Source organism: Myotis lucifugus, unplaced genomic scaffold (assembly GCF_000147115.1).
Source record: "Myotis lucifugus unplaced genomic scaffold, Myoluc2.0 scaffold_301, whole genome shotgun sequence".
NCBI lineage: Eukaryota > Metazoa > Chordata > Mammalia > Chiroptera > Vespertilionidae > Myotis > Myotis lucifugus.
Window position 1 is genome coordinate 1,011,551 of NW_005871349.1, and position 23,984 is coordinate 1,035,534.

General features: G+C 39.1%; 1 protein-coding gene across 9 annotated transcripts in view; it reads left to right on the forward strand.

Annotated features, from left to right (window-relative positions):
• Positions 1-23,984, forward strand: part of ST7 (suppression of tumorigenicity 7) — a 246,223-nt gene that overhangs the window by 84,169 nt on the left and 138,070 nt on the right. For all 9 annotated transcript variants that reach the window (XM_006100186.3, XM_006100189.3, XM_006100184.3 and 6 more), the window contains exons 3-4: positions 11,238-11,397; positions 23,303-23,357. In XM_006100186.3, the coding sequence (XP_006100248.1) occupies positions 11,238-11,397; positions 23,303-23,357 (215 nt within the window). The remainder of the gene's footprint in view (positions 1-11,237; positions 11,398-23,302; positions 23,358-23,984) is intronic.

Sequence of the window (23,984 nt, forward strand, 5' to 3'; positions counted from 1 at the left end):
TTAAGCAATAAATTGGGTAGTGATAGGTGAGCCTCACTTGAATTCAAGCCTGTAGGTCTCCCTATCTGAATATTTTATATAAAACCTATCACTTTAGCATACCAGAGATTTGTGTTCATTTATAGAAAAATAACAAATAAAATGTCACCTGATCATTTGCTTTTCTAGTAATATTTTATAGTAAAGATGTATTATTCTAGTAATTTAACTATTATAAAAACTGAGGCGTGCAGAAATAAATCACACTGAACAATAAAGAATGACTCAAATATCAAAGCATAGTACACTTAGGGCCTCCCTTGTCCTGTGCCTCAGATATCATAGCATATTACACAGTTCACATAGAACTCAGTTTCCTTTAAAATAGGAAGGGATCACATACTCATGAAGCAGCTACTTCCACACATATTTTTTTTATTTAATTCACAGTACATATTCTTTGTACTAATTGTTGGAAAATCATCCTAGCAATTCCCTCTGTTCCTCTCTGTATTGTTGCCTTACATTCTGATGTCATTACTGCACTTTTATCATCCACTCGCTCTAATAAGACTGTGAATTATTTAAGGGCAGAGATCATGACTTGAGCTTGTGTGTTCCCTGTCATGGTGTCTAGATAAATACTCAAATGCCATCCAGTCTAAATGACTATGATGAGAGAGGCCCACCGTTGCTGGAGACCTCTGATTTTTATTTAAGGGGCCTTACTTGTTTTGCGCCTTTACAGAGGGGTGAGTAGTGGGAATTTGAGGAAACCCAGACAGAATTCTCCTCCTAAAAGATTTTGCTAAGCTCGCACCCCCGACCTCCGGGCATTTGTCCAATTAAAACCCGGACACACAGCAATAACAAAGGCACTGGTCTCCTACTGCTAATGCCTAGGGATCAAACCCCAGCCTGCAGGAACTCACCCCTGCAGTCAGGACTTGGCCGCTGGGTGGACCTGGGCCGGTGCTCCTAACTCTGGGGAGAGGGAGACTTCCCGTGGGTGCAGGCTAGAGGCCCCGGACTCCGCGCCACTCACCCAAACAGGTCCATAGTGCAGGCTGGTCAGCGGAGTGGCTTCTTTGCCTGGGATTGCAGTGAGGCCTGGCCTGGCCTGTTCGCCCTGCGATCGATCTCAGGGAGGCCTGGCCTGTTCGCCCCGTGATCGCTGAGAGGCCTGGCCTGGCCTGTTCACCCCGTGATGGGCGCCGGGCTGGGGGGCTTGGCGCCAGTGCACACGCAGGCGGCCCCGGGACAGGAACATCCGCTTGGCGCCTGCGCCCATAGGCCCGGAGTGGCTGGGGGCGTTCTGGGACCCCAGCTGCTCAGGGCCTATGTGCGGGCCTACAGGCTAGGAGCGGTCTGGGTCCCGAGGATGTTCCCAGGACCCAGGCTGCTCAGTGCCTGCATGTGCAGATTAACCCACCATCTTTGTTGGGTTAATTTGCATACTCTCCTGATTGGCTGGTGGGCATAGCGGAGGGATGGTCAATTTACATGTTTCTCTTTTATTATATAGGATATATGCTTCTATACCTACATTTTACACATATTAAATTGAGAGATATAAAGTAAACATCCAGAACATAATATTTAAAGTGAGAATCAAGAACAAAAAAAGCAGAAAATTAGAATAGTAAATGAAAGAATTAGCTCATGGATTAGCTGTAAAAGAATTATGTTTTAGGGAAAGTGGTAGAAGGGATGACAGATCATGTGGGAAATCCATTGTAATAAAGATCCATTTATTGAGTTTTGCATTCTATTACAGGTATTATTTTAAGCACTTTGCATGTATTATTTTATTTAATTCCCATTGAAATTCTAAGTGGTAGATATAACCAGTGCCTTTCTTTGTCCTGCTCATATAAACAGAAACAAAGTTTAAAAAATTTGGCCAAGGTTATAGTATATCTTACAAATGGTGAGATTTGAATCCACATTTGTCTGATCATGCCCTCTGTCCCTCCTGTCCAAAAGTAAGGGGGTGGCCCATTTGACCCAGTAATCCCCCTGCTAGGAATATATCCCAAGAAACTAGAAACACCAATCAGAAAGGATATATGCACCCCTGTGTTCATAGCAGCACAATTTATAATAGCTAAGATTTGGAAACAGCCTCAGTGCCCATCAGCAGATGAGTGGATTAAAAACCGGTGGTATATCTACACCAGCGGTTCTCAACCTGTGGGTGAGACCCCTTTGGCGGTCAAACGACCCTTTCACAGGGGTCGCCTAAGACGATCCTGCATATCAGATATTTACATTATGATTCATAACAGTAGCAACATTACAGTTATGAAGTAGCAACGAAAATAATTTTATGGTTGGGTCACAACATGAGGAACTGTATTTAAAGGGCCAGAAGGTTGAGAACCACTGATCTACACAATGGAATACTACGCTGCTGTAAAAAAAAAGCACTCTTACCATTCACAACAGCATGGGTGGACATGGAGAGCATTATGCTAAGCAAAATAAGCCAGTCAGAGAAAGATAAATATCACACGATCTCACTCATTTGTGGAATATAATGAACAACATAAACTGATGAACAAAAATAGGTCCAGAGATAGAGAAGCATCGAATAGACCAGTGATGGCGAACCTATGACACGCGTGTCAGAGGTGACACACAAACTCATTTTTTTGGTTGATTTTTCTTTGTTAAATGGCATTTAAATATATAAAATAAATATCAAAAATATAAATCTTTGTTTTACTATGGTTGCAAATATCAAAAGATTTCTATATGTGACACGGCACCAGAGTTAAGTTAGGGTTTTTCAAAATGCTGACACCCGAGCTCAAAAAGTTCGCCATCACTGGAATAGACCGTCAAACCTCAGAGGGAAGGTGGTGGGGGGCAGGTCAGAGATCAACTAAAGGACTTCTATGCATGCATATAAGCATAACCAATGGACACAGACACTAGGGGGGTGAGGGCATGTGCTGGGAGGTGGGAATGGCCGAGGAGAGGTCAATGGGGGGAAAGGGAGACATATGTAATACTTTAAACAATAAAGAATTATTTTTAAAAAATGAGGGAGCGGGCCTGGAAGATCGTTATGGCTTCTTTTAACTTCTTTATTTATTTATCTAAAGAACTTGACCTGCACTTGAGGTAGCACTTTGATAGACATAAGGATCACCAAGTAATTCTGGTGCTAAAAGTGCAAAAAAGACTCAGGGAGACGATTGGAAGGGCGTTTGAGGTGTGGGAAGTAGCGTATAATTATCAGGTTGTGTCCATTATGGAGCAGCTGTCACTTGGCTCTAGAATAAAGAATGAGAGAGATGCTGTGGGGGCTAGATGGCAGGGGAACCTGCAGACAGTGGGAGGAGACTAAGGCTCATCCAGCCTTATCAGCTTCCTGGGGTCACCATGAAAATTAATGATCTTTTGCAGGAGATTAGATGCCGCAGAGTAGATAGATGCCTGTCAGGGTCTGACTGTGGACATGAGTGGATCAGATTAATGATGAGACATGGTGAAGAAGGTGAATAGGCTAATGGCAGATAAAGGGACAAAACTATTTTTTTGGTTTTTTCAGTTTATGTTTGAGCACAAATTGAGAGGCTTGAAAATTATGTAGTTGAAGGGCTGGAGGTAGGAACCCTCAGAAGCCATGCAATGGAAACCAGAAAAGACCGAAGGAGTAGGCATCCAGAAAGCTTATGACTTGCCCAGGTCACCTTGCCAGGTAAGGGTGAGTGAGGACTAGGATTTAAATCTCCACTGCTTGGCCTTGGCATCCTTCTCCTTTCACGACGTGTTGACTGGAAGGTGGATAGCAGCAGTGTCTAGCAGTTGATGTTTTCATGTTAACAGACTCACAGGAATGGGTCAGGTAGATAAGAAAGGGGAGAAGGGGAGAGAAGAAAAGAAGAAAAAGGGAGGGAGATGCAACATTCTCAGGGGGAGACACTTTTATCTTTTTTCCGAATTGCCATGGGTTGGGTCAGATTTGGCCAGTCTAGAACATAGACCAACACCTCCCATGATTTAAAAAGTATATATTTTTTTGTGTCATCATTTATTATTTTTGTTCCCTCTATAATGGAAGCTTCACAAAGGCTGGGACCATATCTGTGTTTTTGTATATCACTTTTTGTATATGTTTGAGTAAACACTTAGGGATATTTGTTGCTTGCACAGAGATCCAGTGAGTGAAGGAATTAACCAACTGCATTAGAATTATCTGGGGAGCTTATTTAAAACGCCACCCAAGACCAAGTATGTGAGTTGGCAGGGCTTGGGGTACATGGCACAGGCTGGCTTTTCCTAATTGTCCATGGCTCTATAACTTCATCCCAGGAGAGTGACCCTTCCTTCTAAGCCACAATCAGTAATGCTACAGTGGAAAGTCTCATCCTGTGGACATACAGACACTGAGGCGGGATGGATCATTGACTATTGACCTTGAAGAAAACCTCAGATCTCTTTCTTTTCTCTTTTCTTAAAGGCAGTAGGTGGCCAGGGTAGGGCATGGAAGGGCATGAATACCAGTTCTTCACACAGCCCCCATAACTGATAGGGAAACAAGTGACCTAGGAGGGATGAGACCAAGAAAGCAGGAGGTCAAGACCTCTTTGTATCTCTTCAGTATTCCTAAACAAAACATACAGAAACTTAAGAGTAAAAAAAAAATGTCTGCCATAAGGAATTGGGAGGGACTTTTAAAGGGTAGGTGAGTAAGGAGAAAGGAATATACTTGAAAATTCTAACAGGAAAGTAAAAATGTTATGGATCTTACTATAAACCTCCTGTAACAACTGCCTTAGTTTATCTCATTTAAGCCCAGGATATTCCCTCTTGCCCCAAACACTGTTTACCCCCAAGTATATTTCTGAAGACTTAGAGCAGGTGTCAATTTGGCATTTTTTTTCCATAGAAGTATACTGCTAGAAAGTTTCTTTTCTTTTTTTTAAAATAAATTTTATTGATTTTTTACAGAGAGGAAGGGAGAGGGATAGAGAGTTAGAAACATCGATGAGAGAGAAACATCGATCAGCTGCCTCCTGCACACCCCCTACTGGGGATGTACCCACAACCAAGGTACATGCCCTTGACCAGAATCGAACCTGGGACCTTTCAGTCCACAGGCCAAAGCTCTTTCCACTGAGCCAAACCGGTTAGGGCTAGAAAGTTTCATATTTCCTCTTTAATCTCCATATCACTGTATCTATCCTCTTGCTATCATCATCTGCTTTAATCCACAGGAAGCACTCAGTTAATCTCAGACTGTGACATCTGTGTATTTCCCATGGATTTAATGGAATTGGAGTGGAATTACTAACGTGCTGCTATATGGAACCTTGGAGTATTTTTTAATGTGATTTGTGTATAGGGAAGTCCCTCATTCATGGAGAGAAGTGTTTTATATATAGAACATGCAATTCAAGAAGAGGAGGTCTTATTGGCTATGGCGGGGTCTCTCTTTTCTGCATCTAGCACGGAAAGAGAGTGATACGGTTCTTTGAGTAGGGGGGCTGGGGATTGAGAAATGAAATAGAGACAAGACACAAAGGTGGAAGGAAAAGGCTGGGTCCGGGTGGGACCACCGTCCTCTTCTGAAGGAGAGACAGGGACCCAGCACTGAAGCAGCATGTTTATTTTATACCCCCAATACCAGGAGGTTTCACCAAAACTAAAGATAAAGGAGCTTGGGTGGGCCCGAGTTGTATTCATTCCCAGTGCTAGACTGGATTTACATATCCAAACCTCCTCCCCGACACCTGGGCAAAGATGAAAGTCAATGCTGAGAACATTTCTGCCTTTTTGGTAAAATGTGTATCCAAGATGGGGCTCTGCCTGTCGCCTCGGGTTCAGCTGACAATTATTAAGGAAAAAATGCCCATGTGCCTTCCCAGGGGTCCTCTACAATTGGCTAGGAAGAATCTAGGCCTCTTCAGGAAATATTCAGCTTTTAGGTCTGCAAGAAAGATGAAAGGGCCTTGTCTGTTACCTTGTGTCAGATTTTTGTTCCTTCCCTGGGGCAGAAGATGAGACAAGTTTGCACCTTAGGCCAGCTGCCAACCTAGATCTCCACCCTAAGCCCCAACCCCAGTGCTTCTTAGTCATCCTCTGCTTCTGTCAGTTAGTAAAGGAGGAGATCACAAGGCATTGGGAACTGAGACCTAGACAAATGGGTCTTTGTTTTAAATGTGATCCAGGTCCTGAGTATAGCTCAGTGGTTCCCAAACTTATTTGGCCTACCCCCCCCCCCCTTTCCAGAAAAAATATTACTCAGCCCCTGGAAATTAATTTTTTTAAATTTTAATAGCAGTTACTCATCGCCCCCAAATGCATCTATGGCCATCACCGCCCCCCTGGATCGCTGCAGCCCCCACCGGGGGGCGGTAGCGCCCCCTTTGGGAATCACTGGTATAGCTTATGGCCCTTCTGTTCTACAAGGAATGAATTTAAACCATTTTTCCATCCCCCACATTTCCAATTCCATCTCCACTTCTCTTATTCTCAGAACATAAACCTTGTCTGCACTCTTTATGGAGATCAGTTTCACCCACTTGTTATCCCTTTGTTGCCTTCTTATATATGTAAACTAGCTCATATCACACCCTACTTTCCAAAATAGAATGGATCCCTCTACTCATTCATCCTTCCCCATTCTTCCTGTCTTAGATCAAGAAATGGTAGGTTACCTTTTCAAGGAAGGGTGTGCTTCCTGGGCTTTGGCATCTTGCCTCATGGTTGGTTGAACTTTTTTACATCTTCAGTTTCTCTTTCCACTAGATTCTTTCCTCTTCCATAAATATGTGTAGGCCCCTCTTTTTAAAAAATAACAAACAAAATTAATATAAACCCTTTCATTGGTCCTGTGTTTATTTAAATTATATACCATTAAGTCACCAGGCCAGTCCTTATCATCCATCCATTCAACCTTCTAATCACCTATTCATCCATCCAGTCTTCCAATCATCCATCCATCCATCCATCCATCCATACATCCAACATTAACTGAGTGCTTACTGTGAGTTTATTTTACACATTAAATAATCAAGCCCCAGAGAATCAAAAGAATCAACCAAGGTCACACAGCTCAGCTGTCATGAAGTGTGTTAGGGTTTTTACCTTTCAGCTAGATGGTAGGTTCACTGTTGCTTTCTCAACTTTTAACCCAGTTGATGCTGTATAATCCTTGGGGTGGAACATGAGTAGGAAACACATACTAGAGAGATTATGTTTTTAAGACTATGAAATGTGTTAATTTATATTTTAATTTTATGGTTATTTTTCAAAAACTGTTTTGTTGTACTGTGGCAAGCCCAGTTAGCTATTAGCATGTCCCAAAACTAATTTTAAAATTTAAATTTGCTTATGAGAGCTATGTAGGTTATGCACCGTGGAGAACAATTCAAAGTGACAACAAACATTTGCATGTTAGGTAACACCATCTGCCCATTTGGATTAGTGTGGCTCTTCTAAAATACTGTGAGACGCTGGCCCAAAGCCTGTCATGTTTCAGGATAAAAGGCAGCTTGTTATGCTAAGATCCCAAATTAGACTTGGTTTGAAGTTGAAGAAGGCTTTAAGTCCTTTCCTTCTTTCCTGAAGTAGTTGTTCATTCAATACACATTGGAGCCTGTGTTCTAGGTTGGTGGGCGCATTAGTATAAAGAAAGACAGTGATGGGTAAGAAGCCGTCTACTGCTGAGAAAAGGCTCTCCTCTTCTCCCCCAAACAGCTGCAGAAATAACCCAGTCTTCACTGAGGTCCATTATTCCTACTTTAGAAATACTGTATAGAAGGTCTGTCTCCGATTATAATATAAATATCCTATTCATAAGAGTCACTTACACCTTAGGGTGAGTTATCAGGTCCAATTTGATTGGCTACTTCTAGGTTGGTTTTGATAGCTAAGAAACTTAAGAGAGACAGTAGAGTGGGAGGACACATGGAAGTGAATATTTGAAAAGGGATAGGCTACATCTGTCTGTTTAAATGATCAAGAGAGTTAAAAAAATAGTATCTTATTATAGGGCCCTGGTAAGATTAGTGGCACGGAGCTGGGGCTTTAGACTAAGCAACTACTACTTAAGTAGCTGGGTGACTTCGGTCAGGTCACTGCACCTTCCCGTACAGACCTCATTCCTCATCTCTAAATGGAGACTGTACATGGTGCTTTAAAGTCCCTTTTAGTAATGACATTCTCTGATTCTGCTGGATAAACTGAGAAATCTGGAGCATCCCGAGGTGTTTTTTGTGATGGGAATAGGCCATGCGAGGAGCAACCTGTGAGAGGTATTGTGGGTCTGTGGCATGGACTGGTAGTGCAGGGCCACATCTGTGCTCTGTAACAGCTCATGCCTGGTATGGAGCATTTAGGGCCATGTAACTGAGTGAATGAACTAAGGCCTGGCAGGTGCCCAAGAAGCAGAATATAGGAAGCAGAGCAAAGAAAGCTCCCCCATCACAGATGATTGAGAGCCACCCACAGTTCTGCGGTCAGTGTTTTGAGTCCCTTGGAGTCTTTCTTTTCTAAAGGCAACATCACGAATCTCTTCAGGGCTTTGTTGGATGGTCAGGACTGAATGATGAGCAATACCCCTTTTCACAACGATTTCCAGGGTTTTCAGCCAACAGCGTAGTAACAGGATAAGATACTGTACTCTCGAGAATTGTAGACTGGCAAAAGAGGGGTGTGTCCTAGCAGTGTGTGAGGGGTGTATGTTACCAATACACTAACTGATAGCTTTGCTGTTACTTTTGAGAACCACCTATGCAGCAGGCACTGAACTAGGCCTTTTACATGGAGGTTGAGACTAGGTGTTTTACATGGTTGTGAAAATTGAGGACCTTTAATAATAAATATATTTTTATTGATTTTAGAGAGGGAGAGAGAGATAGAAACATCAATGATGAGAGAGAATCATTGATCGGCTGCCTCCTGCATGCCCCCTTCTGGGGGTAGAGCCCGCAGCCCAGGCATGTGCCCTTGATGGGAATCAACTCAGGACCCTTCAGTCCGCAGGCTGATGCTCTGTCCACTGAGCCAAACCAGCCAGGACTAATAAATACATTCTTAATATTAAATATGATTTATAATAAATATGATTTCCACTAAATAAACTTATATTTAAATAGATTAAATAATTCACCTGAGGTTACAAACTCTCTTCTGGATTCGTGGTTTATAAATTTACCATTCTTAAACTTTCTTCCTAGCATTCCAAATATTATAGACTAGTCCTTTTTCTTCTTAGCTTTCATATCATATTTTTCCATCTGCACAGTGAAATTACTTAAACTTGATCTCTTAACACATTGCGTACCGCATAGAAATCTCTAAGACATACGCCAGGGACCGCACGTTTTTGGGCAAACTGCACGTTATTTAAATCATCATAATGCACTTTAGGTGTTGTTTTTCAATAATTATAACATTTTTATTTACAAAAACAAACAATTAAAGTTCCTAGTACTTTTTTAACATATGGTACTGCGTAAAACATTTTCCTCTATGAAGAGGGACCAAACAAAATTTACATAAGTATCTAGATTCGCTCCTTTTTCCATGGGCGTGAAAAACGAGAACACTCGTGAGCGGTCCTTTAACAGATGGCACGCGAAACACGAGAAAACTCCTGAGCGGTACGAAATGTATTAATACATGGAAATTCACATGGTCAATAGGGGTAACTCTTTGGAATCAAGTTCTTGGTCTAATTGATATTTTCTTCTGGTCATTCATAGATGTTCTTTCTGTCTGTCTGAAAGAAATTTTTGTTAGACCAAAAGAGAGAAAACATCAATTTAAAAATAATAGCCCAAAGCCCATTACAGAGTAGATATCAAAATTTTGTTTTTATGAAGTAAGTAAAGTTAAAGGTAACTCATTCTAAGTTAATTTCACATTCTTTATTATTATGGAAATATAATGTAGTTATGCTATGAGACTCTGGGATATAGTTGATTCTTAAATTTCTTCTGGGTAAAGATCTGTGACTGCTTAAAAAAGATGTTCCAAATCAGACAGGGAGGAGAGGAAAGGCTGTGGGAGAGAGCTGCCTCAAACAGTGGTAGAAAAGCGCTCACTGGAGGGACAGGGGAGCCAGGTGAGGAGGGTTGGGAGAGGTTTCTTGCTTTCCCAGTGCTTAGGAAATTCTGATTTTAGTCCAGTTATGTGAGTATCATTGCTTTTACCAATGAAAGTTATTTCTTTTCTCCTTTGCAATCCACAGTACATAACAATTGGTATGTTTATGAACTAGGAAACATTATTGGTAGATGCTTGTGTTTATAAAGCACTTCTTAGCAGGTGGGACATTGCTGAATCTCTTAGCAGTTGAATGCCATCCATACATGAAATGGAATGCCTTACACTCTTTTTGTAAAACCAGCATTTTTCTAAGGAGATTGTTTCTTTATTAAATGGAATTTTGCTATCTTAATAATTTTATGTATGTATGGCTTTATCACAATCTTAGGTGGAATATTTCATAAGCCATACTTCTAAAACTGGCTTATTTGTATATATTTTTAGAGTTTCTTTCAGCTATGATTTTGTTATTAGAATAACTAGAGGCCCGATGCACGAAATTCGTGCAGGGGGCTCAGCCTCGCAGCCACGGTGGCTTGCCTTGGCCCTCGCAGCCCCTGCTTCGTCCAGAAGGTCGTCTGGAAGGTCGTTCGGCTGCCCAGTTTAATTAGCATATTACGCTTTTATTATTATAGATATGTAAATTTGGAGAAAAATAATACTGAGCAACTCTTACAGTGTTCTTTTATCCATGGTTGTAGATACAGATTTTTCTTTTAAAAAATATTTTTATTGATTTGAGAGAGAGAGAGAGAGAGAGAGAGAGAGGAAGAGAGAAACATCAACGTGAGAGCAGAACATTGATTGGCTGCTTCCTGCACACTCCCTACCTGGGATTGAGGCTGCAACCCAGGCCTGTGCCCTGACCAGGAATCAAACCAGCAACCTTTTAGTGTACAGGAAGACACCCAACCAATTGAGCCACACTGGCCAGGGCAGATTTTTTAAAGAAAAACAATATTAATTGGAGAAAACAACATTAAGAATTTAAAGTATAATTGGTGTTTTGACTTTTATAAATTCTTTAATTTTTAGAATAAACAAAATTTTTGGAATAAAAATTATTTAAGGTACATGTAATTAGTAAAGGTACATATAATTAGTAAATGCAATATATTTTATGGGCATGTATACAAAAATCATAAACAATAACAAGAACCATAATCGTACTTACTATTTTTCTATTCTAGATATTTGAATGGTGGTATTTTCGCAAGTATGGAACATCATTCATTGAACAAGTCTCAGTAAGCCACTTGCGCCCCCTTCTGGGAGGGGTTGACAACAACTCCTCCAACAATTCTAACTCCAGTAATGGGGACTCAGATTCCAACAGGCAAAGTGTCTCAGGTATGAAAAGTCCTTCTATTTGCAGCAATTTGGTTACTAAATTACTCTATGACAGTAAGAATGTTGTTATTTAAATATTAAACTTCAGAGAAAAATTCAGTTTATTTTCCCAAGAAGTTGACAACCTCTACCAGAGAACTATCATATAAGCCTCCCAAGGAAAGGAATATTTATCTTCTTTAATTTTATTTTTCTTTCATTTGATTTAGCTAATGGTCAAAATTCCAAACTTGAGTCTCCAGCCTTCTTGTTCCTAGTTTCTCAAACATTATTGAATGTATCAACTTTCTTCCATGCTGATTACAGAATTTTATGTCTAACTAGAGCTGATAACATTGCTCCTCTGCTTAAAAGTCTTCATCGGTTCTCATTACACTGAAGATAAAGCCCAGATTCCTTCGCACAGCATAAGCTGCTTCTAACTATTTTTGCCTGCCTGGGCTTCTGTCACAGTCCTGTCTCTCTCCTTTTCATTTCTTGAACATGCCATGTTTTCTGAAGACCTTCTGCCTAGAAATCTGTCTCCCTGTCTCCTGTGTTTGCTTAACTTTTACAACACAACTCAAATGTTATCTCCTGAGAAGCCTTCTGTGATAGGTTGTACAACATCTCTCCACATTTACTGACTCTTAATATTTTTATCTGTAGGAACATTTATCAAATTGTACTAAAATTTTTTTTGTTAATGCTCACCTGAGGATATTTTTCCATTAATTTTTAGAGAGAGTGGAAGAGAAGGGGAGAGACACAGAGAGAGAAGCATCAATGTGAGAGTGACCCATCAATTGGTTGCCTCTTGCACACCCCCTTACTGGAGCCAGGAATTGAGCCTGCAACCAAGGTAAATGCCCTTGACCGAAATCGAACCCAGGACCCTTCAGTCCGAGGGCCAACGCTCCAACCACTGAGCCAAACCAGCCAGGGCAAATTGTACTATAATTTTCTAACTTACTGTTTTATTATAGTACCTCTAGCATTTTGCAGTATCTCATATCGTTGAAATTAAGTGAATGAATGAATGGGCACATACAAGGCCTGTGTTTTCTCCACCCATAAAAGAAGAAGGAAGAATATAATTTTATAGTTTGGTCTCATGATCAGCTCAGTAAACATTTCCTAAGTTCCTAATATGAACCTGGGCTTGCACAGGTTCTTATAAATAATATGTTCCCATGGAACTCTTGTGTCTACTGATGGAGACAAAGTGATCAAGTTCTCTGACTGTATGAGGGGAGCATCCAGTGCTGTGGAGAACAAAAGAGGGGTTCTCTGCTTCTTGAAGGAGAGGGCACAAGTTCTGAGACTCTAAGAATGAAGAGGAAGAAGTTAAAGAGCTAGGTTAGATGTTTTTTTCTTCTTCCTCCCTAGAATAACTCAGCCCACATTTCATAGGCAGCTGATAAGCTCAAGTAGCATTGTGTATATATTTTATTCCTAATGTTGATTCAATGCTCTTTTAATACACCTTTGCCAGCCAGCCATAGTGGCAATGGGCACCTCTAGGCACACATTTACTTCTTCCTAAAGGTTACATGTATAAGAGATGGTGACAAAATTATCTGGAACTTTGTAAACTCATCCACTTTGTGAAAGAAACAAAAAGAGACCTCAGCAAAGTGAACCATCACTTTAACCAGCTACTCTAATGAGTGTGGCATATTATGCTAATGAGGAATCTTGATCACTCAGTAATCATCACATAAGCAGTTGTGGATAATTGCCATCACTTTGCATCTGCTCTGAAGACCTCAGAGATTAAATGTGCTCTTGCCTGATTACTATAGTCTTTGAATGATACAGAACATTGTAGAAAATTAACAGATTGAAAGCAGAAAGCAGCCTCATTTGAGGCCATTCTTTATTGTGAATACGTTTTTATTTTCATTAAAATTATCTCTCTAACCAGTTTAAATCTGTTGACATCATTCCTTAATGCAATAAAGAGCTCATGCTCTTCTTATTGTCATTATAATTTTTCTGTCTCTCTTTATGAATGCCTTGAGTAAACCTTATGCATTGAATAAAAGCCCTTTATAAAAATACTAGAGGCCCGGTGCACGGATTTGTGCACAGGTGGGGTCCCTCTACCTGGCCTGTGCCCTCTCACAATTCAGGACTCCTCAGGGGATGTCGGACTGCCGGGTTTTGAAACCCGGCAGTCCGACATCCCCCTGAGAGATATAGCAGTGCCAAAGCGACAGGTGGCTGGGGAAGAGCCCCAGCCGGGGCTGGGCGCAGCTGCACTGCCACTCATCCCGGCCCTGCTGCACCTGCCACAGCCACCACGGCTTGTTGGTGCTACCACGGAGGTGGGAGAGGCTCCCGCTGCCAAAGCTGCGCTTGCCAGCCGTGAGCAATGTTCCTGCTCTGGGAGCGCACTGACCACCAGGGGCAGCTCCTGCATTGAGTGTCTGCCCCCTTGTGGTCAGTGCATGTCATAGCGACCGGTTGACCAGTCATTCCGGTCATTCGGTCATAACGGTCACTTAGGCTTTTATATATATAGAAAGTCCACAATAGTAATCATGGAAATTCCCAGTTTTATTTGTACTGAGTTATTACCTGGTAAAGACTGAGCTTTTGAATATTATTCAGTTCCACTAGCATTTATTAAATATCTACTATGCATGAAATATTTCTATTCATAATATATAGTTATATTTAGGCAAATTGAAATTATCCTAAGCATTTTAAAAATATATTTTTTGCCGAACCGGTTTGGCTCAGTGGATAGAGCGTCGGTCTGTGGACTTGGGGGTCCCAGGTTCAATTCCGGTCAAGGGCATGTACCTTGGTTGCGGGCACATCCCCACTGGGGGCGTGCAGGAGGCAGCTGATTGATCTCTCTCATCAATGTTTCTGGCCCTCTATCCCTTTCCCTTCTTCTCTGTAAAAAATCAATAAAAATATATTAAAAAAAATAAAAATATATTTTTTTATTGATTTCAGAGAGGAAGGGATAGGGAGAGAGAGGTAGAAACATCAATGATAAGAGACAATCATCCATCAGCTGCCTCCTGCACACCCCCTACTGGGGATTGATGCCCTGACCAGGAATCCAACTGTGAGCTCATGGTTCATAGGTCAATGCTCAACCACTGAGCAACACCAGCCAGGCATAAGTATTTTTAGGGCTCAGTCTGCAAAGTTCTCTTTGACATTTGGGTTTCTAATATTTGGCTAACTCAGACCAACAAACATGTATGTATGATGGTATGGAAATACCAGATACCATGGGAGTAATACCATTTTCTCTTCTTTTTTTTCTTTTGGTGATTTTTATTTTTTATTTTTTTAAATACATTTTATTGATTTTTTACAGAGAGGAAGGGAGAGGGATAGAGAGTTAGAAACATCGATGAGAGCGAAACATCGATCAGCTGCCTCCTGCACACCCCCCACTGGGGATGTGCCCACAAACAAGGTACATGCCCTTGACTGGAATCGAACCTGGGACCCTTCAGTCCGCAGGCCGACGCTCTATCCACTGAGCCAAACCGGTCAGGGCTGATTTTTATTTTTTAATAAAAGTATTATAAAATTGTCTGTGCTTATCTCTATCCTTAATCACTTTCTATAGTCTGGTTTCAGCTAAGTATAAAAGGAAAAGTAGGTCAAAACTGAGGGTAATAAAAATATTTTGTTAAAATAATTTGTTTAAAAATTCCTATTGCCTTAAAAATAATAAAATGACTGTTGCCTTAATAACAGAAGGGTGAATCTATTGAATTTCTTGGCACATCACAAGACAGTTCTTTGCTCAATCTTCCATGAAATACAACATGGCTAACAAAGTCCCATTGGGCATTGGCAAAGACACTTGAATGACATTGCTTATTTGAGAAAATCATTGAAAAAGCTAAAAATAAACTGAAAATACTAGTTATAAACATTAGTCTATATGAAACTCATAGTCTAGCTCTTTTTATAAAGAATAATTTGTTTTGCCAAAACCGGTGTGGCTCAGTGGATAGAGCGTCAGCCTGCGGACTGAAAGGTCCCGGGTTCGATTCCGGTCAAGGGCATGTACCTGGGTTTCGGGCACATCCCCAGGAGGAGATGTGCAGGAGGCAGCTGATCGATGTTCCTCTTTCATCGATGTTTCTGGCTCTCTATCCCTCTCCCTTCCTCTCTGTAAAAAATCAATAAAATATATTTAAAAAAAAAAATAATTTCTTTTGATTAAAAGCTGAAAGACCTGGCCTACATTAGAATAATTTGGGGTCGGGGGAGTGGGGAGTGGGGAGTGGGAAGTTTGTGATTGTTCCAGGGCAAACTGTTCATATATTTGTTTAACATTTGGATCAATGCAAATTGACCTGAGTGCAGACCCTCTCAAAATTTGCAGTGATCTTTATCTTAATATAGCCAAATTTTAGATTGTTTGACTTAGGTCAATATTTATGAACATTTCACTTCTTTTGTGTTATTTGCTATTTTTCTCACAAATACACAGTTTCTGATAAATCCTGCTGATATATTTGCCATGTCATCTGCTGCCATTTCTTAATTCAAGTTAGCTTTTGAGTTGATGATGCATAGGGATTTAAAACATGGCCAACCTCTCCCTGTCTTAAGGGAATAGATTCTCATGGCCCAATAACATTCTAAATTTGGGTTTATGGAAACATCTGCTTGATAATTTTCCCTGTTCTCAAATAAGATGCTATAAAGACAAGATTTGCAGTGCTCAGTTTCTTCAAGATATTTGGAAAAGTGCAGGGTGTTCCATCACGTGAGAAGTATCTTTGCCAAAGTCAAGTTTAAATTCTCTGAGACACTTTAATAGCCTTTTGAATAGAATTGGATCTTTAGACAAACTGGTTATAGTCATTTGGCTTCCTGTCACCAATCATCTCATTTTACTCTCATATAATCTATATAAGGTATATATCTTTTATCTAAAACTTTAAAAAAATTTCATATGGAATTTTAAATTACAGTATTATATCACTAGAGGCAGTTCAAGCACTGATTAAATACAGATAATAAAGAAAAGCAATGGATATGAAGAAACTCATGTAGAGGGCTAAGATATATTCTAAGACCTTCATAGACCCTTAATTCTCATAACACTAGAGCAAATAATTTTCCCCATAGAAAGCCATATAGTTCAAATAATAATAACTAACACTCTTAGTGCCTACTATCAGCTTTACATGTATTAACTCATTTAATCCTCACAATAACCCCACGAAGCAAATATTATAATCTCTATTTTACAGTTGAGGGAGCTGAGGTACAGGAAGGTTAAGTCATCTGCCCAAGGTCACATTGGTGGTAACTTGGATGGTTTTACTTCAAAGTCCAAGATCTTAAGTACTTACTCAAAAATTTAGTCCAGATCCTCTGTGAGGTCTATAAACTCAAGACTAATGCAATTATTAAGCAATTAAACAGAATCATTTGATTGAAACCCTATACTCTATTATATAACATTATTGCTGACGTGACATTAGCCAAAAAACAGCTCAGTGGCAGGATTGCTGATGTTTGAGAGCTCAGGCTCTTGGGTCAGTCCATTGAGGCCCTAATCTCTCCATTGCTTACAGATTGTGACCTTGGGCAAGTCACTTGAACCTTCCTTAATATCTTAATTTTCACACATGGAAATAATGATAGTATCAACTTCATAGAGTAGTCTTTGGATTAAATGAAATCATGCAGCAATATCAAGTCAGAGGACAACCATTTGGCAGTATTCTCCAGATGAACTGACTTCTTTATGAATCTGATGGGAAGGACTGAGATACGGCCGAGGCTTCAGCTAGGTTATTACTAGTTCAGTGACTCATTGTTATAACCAGGCCTTTCAGTGCTTACATTTCACATATATCCCTCAGCAAAACTGCAAATTGCTACATGTCAAGGACCCTGGGAGTTGCTCTCCAATAGTCTCAATCAGGGGAAAACCAGTTTGTACTTGCCAAAATCTGTGTATGTGTTGAAAATGATTCTCTTAGCCAATGCTTATTACATCTTTTAAAATATTTCGCCACTAAAATTTATGTCTGGTATAGATTAGATTTCTAGTTAAATGGTGAACATTAGTCCCTGGTGAACATTTATTCACAATTTTCACATTATTTGGTAGGGTTGATTGATTTAGGGAGTAACATATTTTTGAATTGAAAGCTACCTACATGTTACTTTGTGACTTCTAATAATTGTTTAAATAATTATTTTGAAAAGTTATGAAAGCAGTTAAAGCTTAATTATTTAAGATAATGGATATTTTGTTATTCTTGATGATTGCTTAAAATTTACCCATATGATGCTCATTTCTGAAATTGACTTGGTTGGGGTTAATCTTGTTTTTTAAAAAATATGTTTTTATCGATTTTAGAGAAAGAGGAAGGGAGAGGGAGAGAGAGAAACATTGATTGGCTGCCTCCTGCACTCCCCTTACTGGGGATTGAGCTCAGAATCTGGACATGAGCCCTTGAACTGGAATCAAACCGGTGACCTCTTGGTTCATAGGTCATCACTCAACCACTGAGCAACACCGGCCGGGCAAATCTTGATTGTTCTAACATATCTGTTGAACTTTAGTTAGGGCTCTTTTCTGTTATACTTTGGAGCTAAAATGTTTAAAAATATTATTCTGATGAAGGCACAGAATTTAAAAAATATGATGTTGTAGGGTAACAGGTCTGTTGCATACAGTGGGTAATTGTTGGGCACTCTGGACACCAGGCTTTAATCTCAATTAATGTGAACCTTGGGAAATTATGTAGCTTTTCTATGCTTTACTCTTTACTTCTATAAAAAGGGCCTACTATATGCACCCCTTGCTAACTTATGTAAGGGTTATAAATAACTTGAGCTTTAAGACCCTTTATAAAAAGGCTCAAATGAAAATCAAGCTTATAGCTGTAACAAAAGTTGCTGTTGCTATTGTTCATGATAATAATATTACCACCATGGTCAGATGTTGAACTCTGGGAAGAGATGGTAACTTTTTAGTATAAGAAATCTTCCTAGGCTATGAATTAGTAATTTACATATTTGAGGATCCCAGGAGTGGGATATATATATATATGCCTAAGCGACCATTATGACCCGTCGAACAAACAACCGGTCGACCAGTCACTATGACGATGCACTGACCACCAGGGGGCAGATGCTCAATGAAGGAGCTGCCCCTTCATTAAGCGTCTGCCCCCTGGTGGTCAGTGCACTCCCACAGCCAACCTCCCACAGCCGACCAACCTCTCGCAGTCCCTCCCTCTGGCCGGCTGGCCCCGATCGGCCACAATCGCCCCAATCGCCAGCCAGACCAAGGGATCCCACCCATGCACGAATTCGTGCACTGGGCTTCTAGTATATAATAAAGGCATAATATGCTAATTAGACTAGATGTTCTTCCGGACGACCTTCCAGACAAAGCTGGGGAAGCTGGAGGGAAGCCCGGGTCCCGGGTACCAGAGGGAAGCCGGTGCCGCAGCCAGTGGAAGGAAGGCCTACTGTTGCATGAATTTCATGCATCAGGCCTCATATGTATGTATATGTGTGTGTGTGTGTGTGTGTGTGTGTGTGTATAATACATACGCACACACACACACACACATATATATAATTTTTTTAATTTAGGGGGAAAAAGTTTTCAGAATTAAATAAGTTGTATGTAGAATATTTTCTTCCATGTTATTAAAAGTCCCATGACATTAGAACCTTTTCATTTTCCTGAGAATTAAGTTCTCTTTTTCCTTAAGGATTGTGACAAAGGGAAAGTCTTTGGTTCTCTCAAAACATTTGTTCCAGCTATAGAGCTTCTTCAGTTGACTGTCAGATAATGGTTCAGTGCCCTTCTTAGTTTTCTACCAAGGCTCTAGAACTTCCTCTTTATAATAAACTTTTTTTTTGTAATACGGGGCCTAGTGCAGGGACGAATGCATAATAGCTCCTCTCTACATGTTTCAACCACACAGTCCTGTGAGTGATGGGTGGGCATTCCAGAGGAGTAACTGAATCTGAAAAGGCATGAAGTAAGCATCATCGAGATGGGAAGTTTTAATAGGGAATGGTGAGAGGGAAGACTGAAGAAAAGATGGGAGCTTGATTTTAAAGTCCTTGGTGATACTATTTTTTTTTTAATATTCTTTGTGTCCTACACAGAAACTTAGCATCCTATTATGACAAGGGAGAAAAATCTGTTCTGTAGGCTTTGGGAACTAAATAAGTGCTATTCTATTATATACTACTTTTCTTTGTCTAATTGAATTCTTGCCTGCATGCCGAAGTCTGAACATGTCTGTCAGCAGTTGGGGGCAAAGACTTGACTGTAGACTGCTGCAGATGGAAGGAAGCATAGAGGACATGTTTATTGTATCAGGGGCACATTTTAAACTGAACTATTAATGATGTTAGCAAGCCCTTGAAGGAGTGTTAGTTAACTTTGAGTGCCTCTAAAGAGTATTGAAATGGTTGGTATTAATGGAAAATTTCTTTTGGAGATAAACTTTTGTGTCTTAAGGAATTTATTCCTCAAAGGCACAAATAAGATAAGAAACTTGAACTCCTCTGGAAAAAACTTTTACCCTCTGGAGACCTGAGTTTAATTTTCTGACTTAAATCTTCATATTCTAATATTTTGGCATTTTTAACCTTTGTCCATATCACGAAACCATCAGGCAGTCTGATATTTATGGGTTAGGTTCCCTAGAGTGATTCCAGATTAAAGTTTTTGTGGTAAAGATAAGATTATGAAATAGAGCAGCAAAGAAGAAATTAGTGTAGTTATGATCTAATATGAAGTGAAACTTTGACATGTGTTCATATTTGACCTCTAGATTGCTTATTCTTTTTTATTTTTTAATATTTTTTATTAACTTTTACAGACAGAGGAAAGAAAGGGAGAGGGAGCGAAAGATAGAAACATCGATGAGAGGGGAAACATTGATTGGCTGCCTCCTGCATGCCCCCACCTGGGATCATGCCTGCAACCTGGGCATGTGCCCTGACAGGGAATCAAACCGGCAACCTATTGATGCATAGGTTGACTGAATCACACTGGTCGGGCCAGATTGCTTATTCTTAAAGGAAAATTATACCTTCCCTGCACCCTCAATTTGAAGGGTATAGCTAATGAAGATATTTCTTACATATTTTGTCATGTTTTTTTTTTTATCATTCAGAACATTTTACATTTTTTACACTCCTATTTTCTAAGGTTCAAGGATAGTTGAAGAAACTGACTACAGACCACATGTATGACACTAATATTAACAATGATTTTGATTTTTTTTGCTACTGTGTTTCAGTTTAAATAATATTATTGAGTCCTTTTTTAAAAAATTTATTTTTTTATTGATTTCAGAGAGGAAGGGAGAGGGGGAGAGAGAAACATCAATGATGAGAGAAAACCATTGATCGGCTGCCTCCTGCACACCCCCAACTGGGGATCGAGCCCACAATCTGGGCATATGCCCTTGACCAGAATCGAACCCAGGACCCTTCAGTCCGCAGGCTGACACTCTATCCACTGAGCCAAACTGGCTAGGGCTTGAGTCCTTTTTTATGAAAGGTGAAGACTGTGCCCATCTCCCTCTCCCGAGTTCTTTGTTTTAGTAAATTGTATTCCTTTAAAAAATTTTTTTTTAAATTACAGTTGATATATAATAACACATTAGTTTCAAGTATATACAATATAATTATGAAGTGATCACCCCAATAAGTATAGTACCCATCTGACACCATACAATATTCTAATATTATTGACTATATTTTCTGTGCTGTAATTTACATCCCCATGACTTTTTTATAACTGGCAATCTGTATTTCTCAATGCCTTTTTTTTTTTTTAAAGTTGAGTTCCCTAATAGAAGGCATAAAAAGTATTTCAAAGTGTTTCTAGCACCCCCTGCTGGCTACATTTTGGCACTTCCTAAATAAGTATAGCATCTTCAGATACTGCTCATCTTCAGATAATACTTTAGGTATACCTACTATTTATGCAGTAATTTTTATTTAGAAATACTTTTATTTGCATATAATATATAAAGTTGGATTGAACTTTTACTTGAAGATAGTTTGCTTTATAATTTGCCAATTGATATTTGAACGGTGCTTATCCTTCCAGTCAATATTTGCTGGAGACAAATTAGTTGCCATAACCTTTTTACTAACATTTCAGCTGAAATTCATTGAGGGAGAGGCATCTCCTCAAATGTACCTGTTTTATTGTAAATAATGCTACCATGAGCATCTTTGTGCATAAACCTGTGTGTATGTTTATTGTATGCTAACTACAAAACTTGCAATATTTATGAAGTTTTAAGAAGAGCACTTTGAATCTTGAACGACATCCTCCGAGGTGGAGATGGGAGTGGTAAGGACCTAAGAATTATAATAGCCACAAGGACAATGATCATGGTTGTTTGGCTCACCAGTATGATTCAAGCCACGATCTGGCGTGTGCTAATGACACCTCTTAGGGACTTCTTGTTGGGGAGAAAGGTAATTATTTAAGGGAAGCATGATTTTTTAGTTAGTGCCATGTGAAGTGACAGCCACTGAATTTCAATTTCTTAGGAATACAATTCAAAGATGCTGAACTGAGCAAAGATCATTTCCTAAATGATAAGTTAAGCTAAGTGACAGAAAACTTAGGGCCATTGTTTATAAATATTGAGCAGATTTTAAGTGGAATCCTGTGCTAATTTAAAGATACATTAATCTCTTGTAAATAAAACATGTCTTCATGTTATGTGTACACCCTTCATTCCATATTTTTAACAATTTATTGTGATTGCTTAGTGTTCCCATAGTGCTTCATGTTTTTCATTTTCACACTGTATTGTAATAATGGTTACCTCTTCAGTGCTCATTGGATGGATGGGAGGGTGAGTTGGTAGGTGGGTGGGTGAAAAAATGGATACTGAATATAATAGGACTAAGGGTAGAATCTTAATGTCTTATCCATGGCCTTTAATGTTCCTTTGATCTCTACAATAATTGCTTACTTTTATGCGTATATATATTTAGGTGTGTTTTTTGGGTGAACACACACACACACACACACACACACACACGGATGTTTTAAGTACTATTAACTAATTTTATTTTCTAATAAAACATTATTCATCCAAAGAAATGTAGTATTTTGAATCAGTAGAAAGTCTTAATCATAGGCTGTCTGTTAGTTTGTTAGCCTCGCACTTACTATTACACAGTCCTAAGAGCTAATGATTGACTTTCCTAAGTTAAGTCCTGTGATTCTAAATTTTTATGGTCCTATATAATAAAGATGTATAATCTATTAGTACATGCTAACACTATGATGTTAGTATGATGATGAATGCATCTGGCTAGGTAAGCAATGTTAAATGCTTTAAAACGATTTAATTTCATGGCCTTTCTCTCTACATTAATGTTAACTGTATTAATTATCCTATCAATCCTTTATGACAGTGTAAAAGCAATTTGGTGAATTATCACAAAATCAATATGACATAGACCCCTAATTAGAAATCTAGGGCTCTTTGCATATTATACTATAGAGCTTCAGTTTTGTTTATTATATATAAAGTTATTATAAGATATATTTTAGAGTAACAGAAAGTACTTCTACCTATAACTTTAGAAGTAAACTTATAGAATCTATTTAGACCTCTTGAAATGATTGTAGAAGTTATAAACTAGCTGATTTTGGCACATACCTTGATTTAATAAATGAAGAAACTTGGGCTCAGAGAGATTAGGTGAAATTTTCCAAAGTCCTGGTGCCTGAGCTACATTTCCTGATTAATCAATCACCCAGTTTTTCCATGTTACTTCCCTTGTAGAAGATAGAGAATGAAATTATCTTATCAATGCCAGGAAGGGTGTTTTGCTGAATTAATTAGCTTGTAGCTGTAGTGTCTCAGAACTATGTGTAACATTTTAATATTTCTCTTCGTTGCAGAATGCAAAGTATGGCGAAATCCACTAAATTTATTTCGGGGCGCTGAATATAATCGGTAAGCATTTTGACAGTTTGGGAAACAAATGAGTAATTCAGAGAGTGAAGACAGCAGCAAATGTTTTTGCTGGTTCATTTAGGGGTCATTGGAAGAGTCTGTTTAGGGCTTCTATTCTTTGAACAGTCCTCAAATGTTTTGATTTTTCTGTTGTATAAATATTTTAGCATTGAAATTGGGATAATGTACAAAAATATGTCATTTTTGGAAAGTTTTTTATTATAGTTATTCTTTTCATTATATATTATACAGACAAAATATTTTGAAGCTTACCTGGAACATGGTTATAAAGATGCCACAGAAGTATTGTTGAAATTTAATTTTTCAGAGTAATTAGGCAAACCAGAATTGTCATAGCTTTGGGGAAATGTCTGTCTATAATATTAATTAGGGAAGGTTTTCATTAGCTAGTGCTAGTAAAGGTTAACCTACAAATATAGGAAAAGGTTTCTGCTGATTCTATCCTTTCTTCCTAAAGAAAGAATAAGATGATTAAAAAATATGTATATTTTTATTCATTGGCAAAGCTGTTTTAGTACTCAGTTAATGGTTTTATTTCACTTCCTATGCAGATTAATATTTTGTAAGCCATGCTTTCCTTACAAAATATTACAGGTTTGCTTTCCT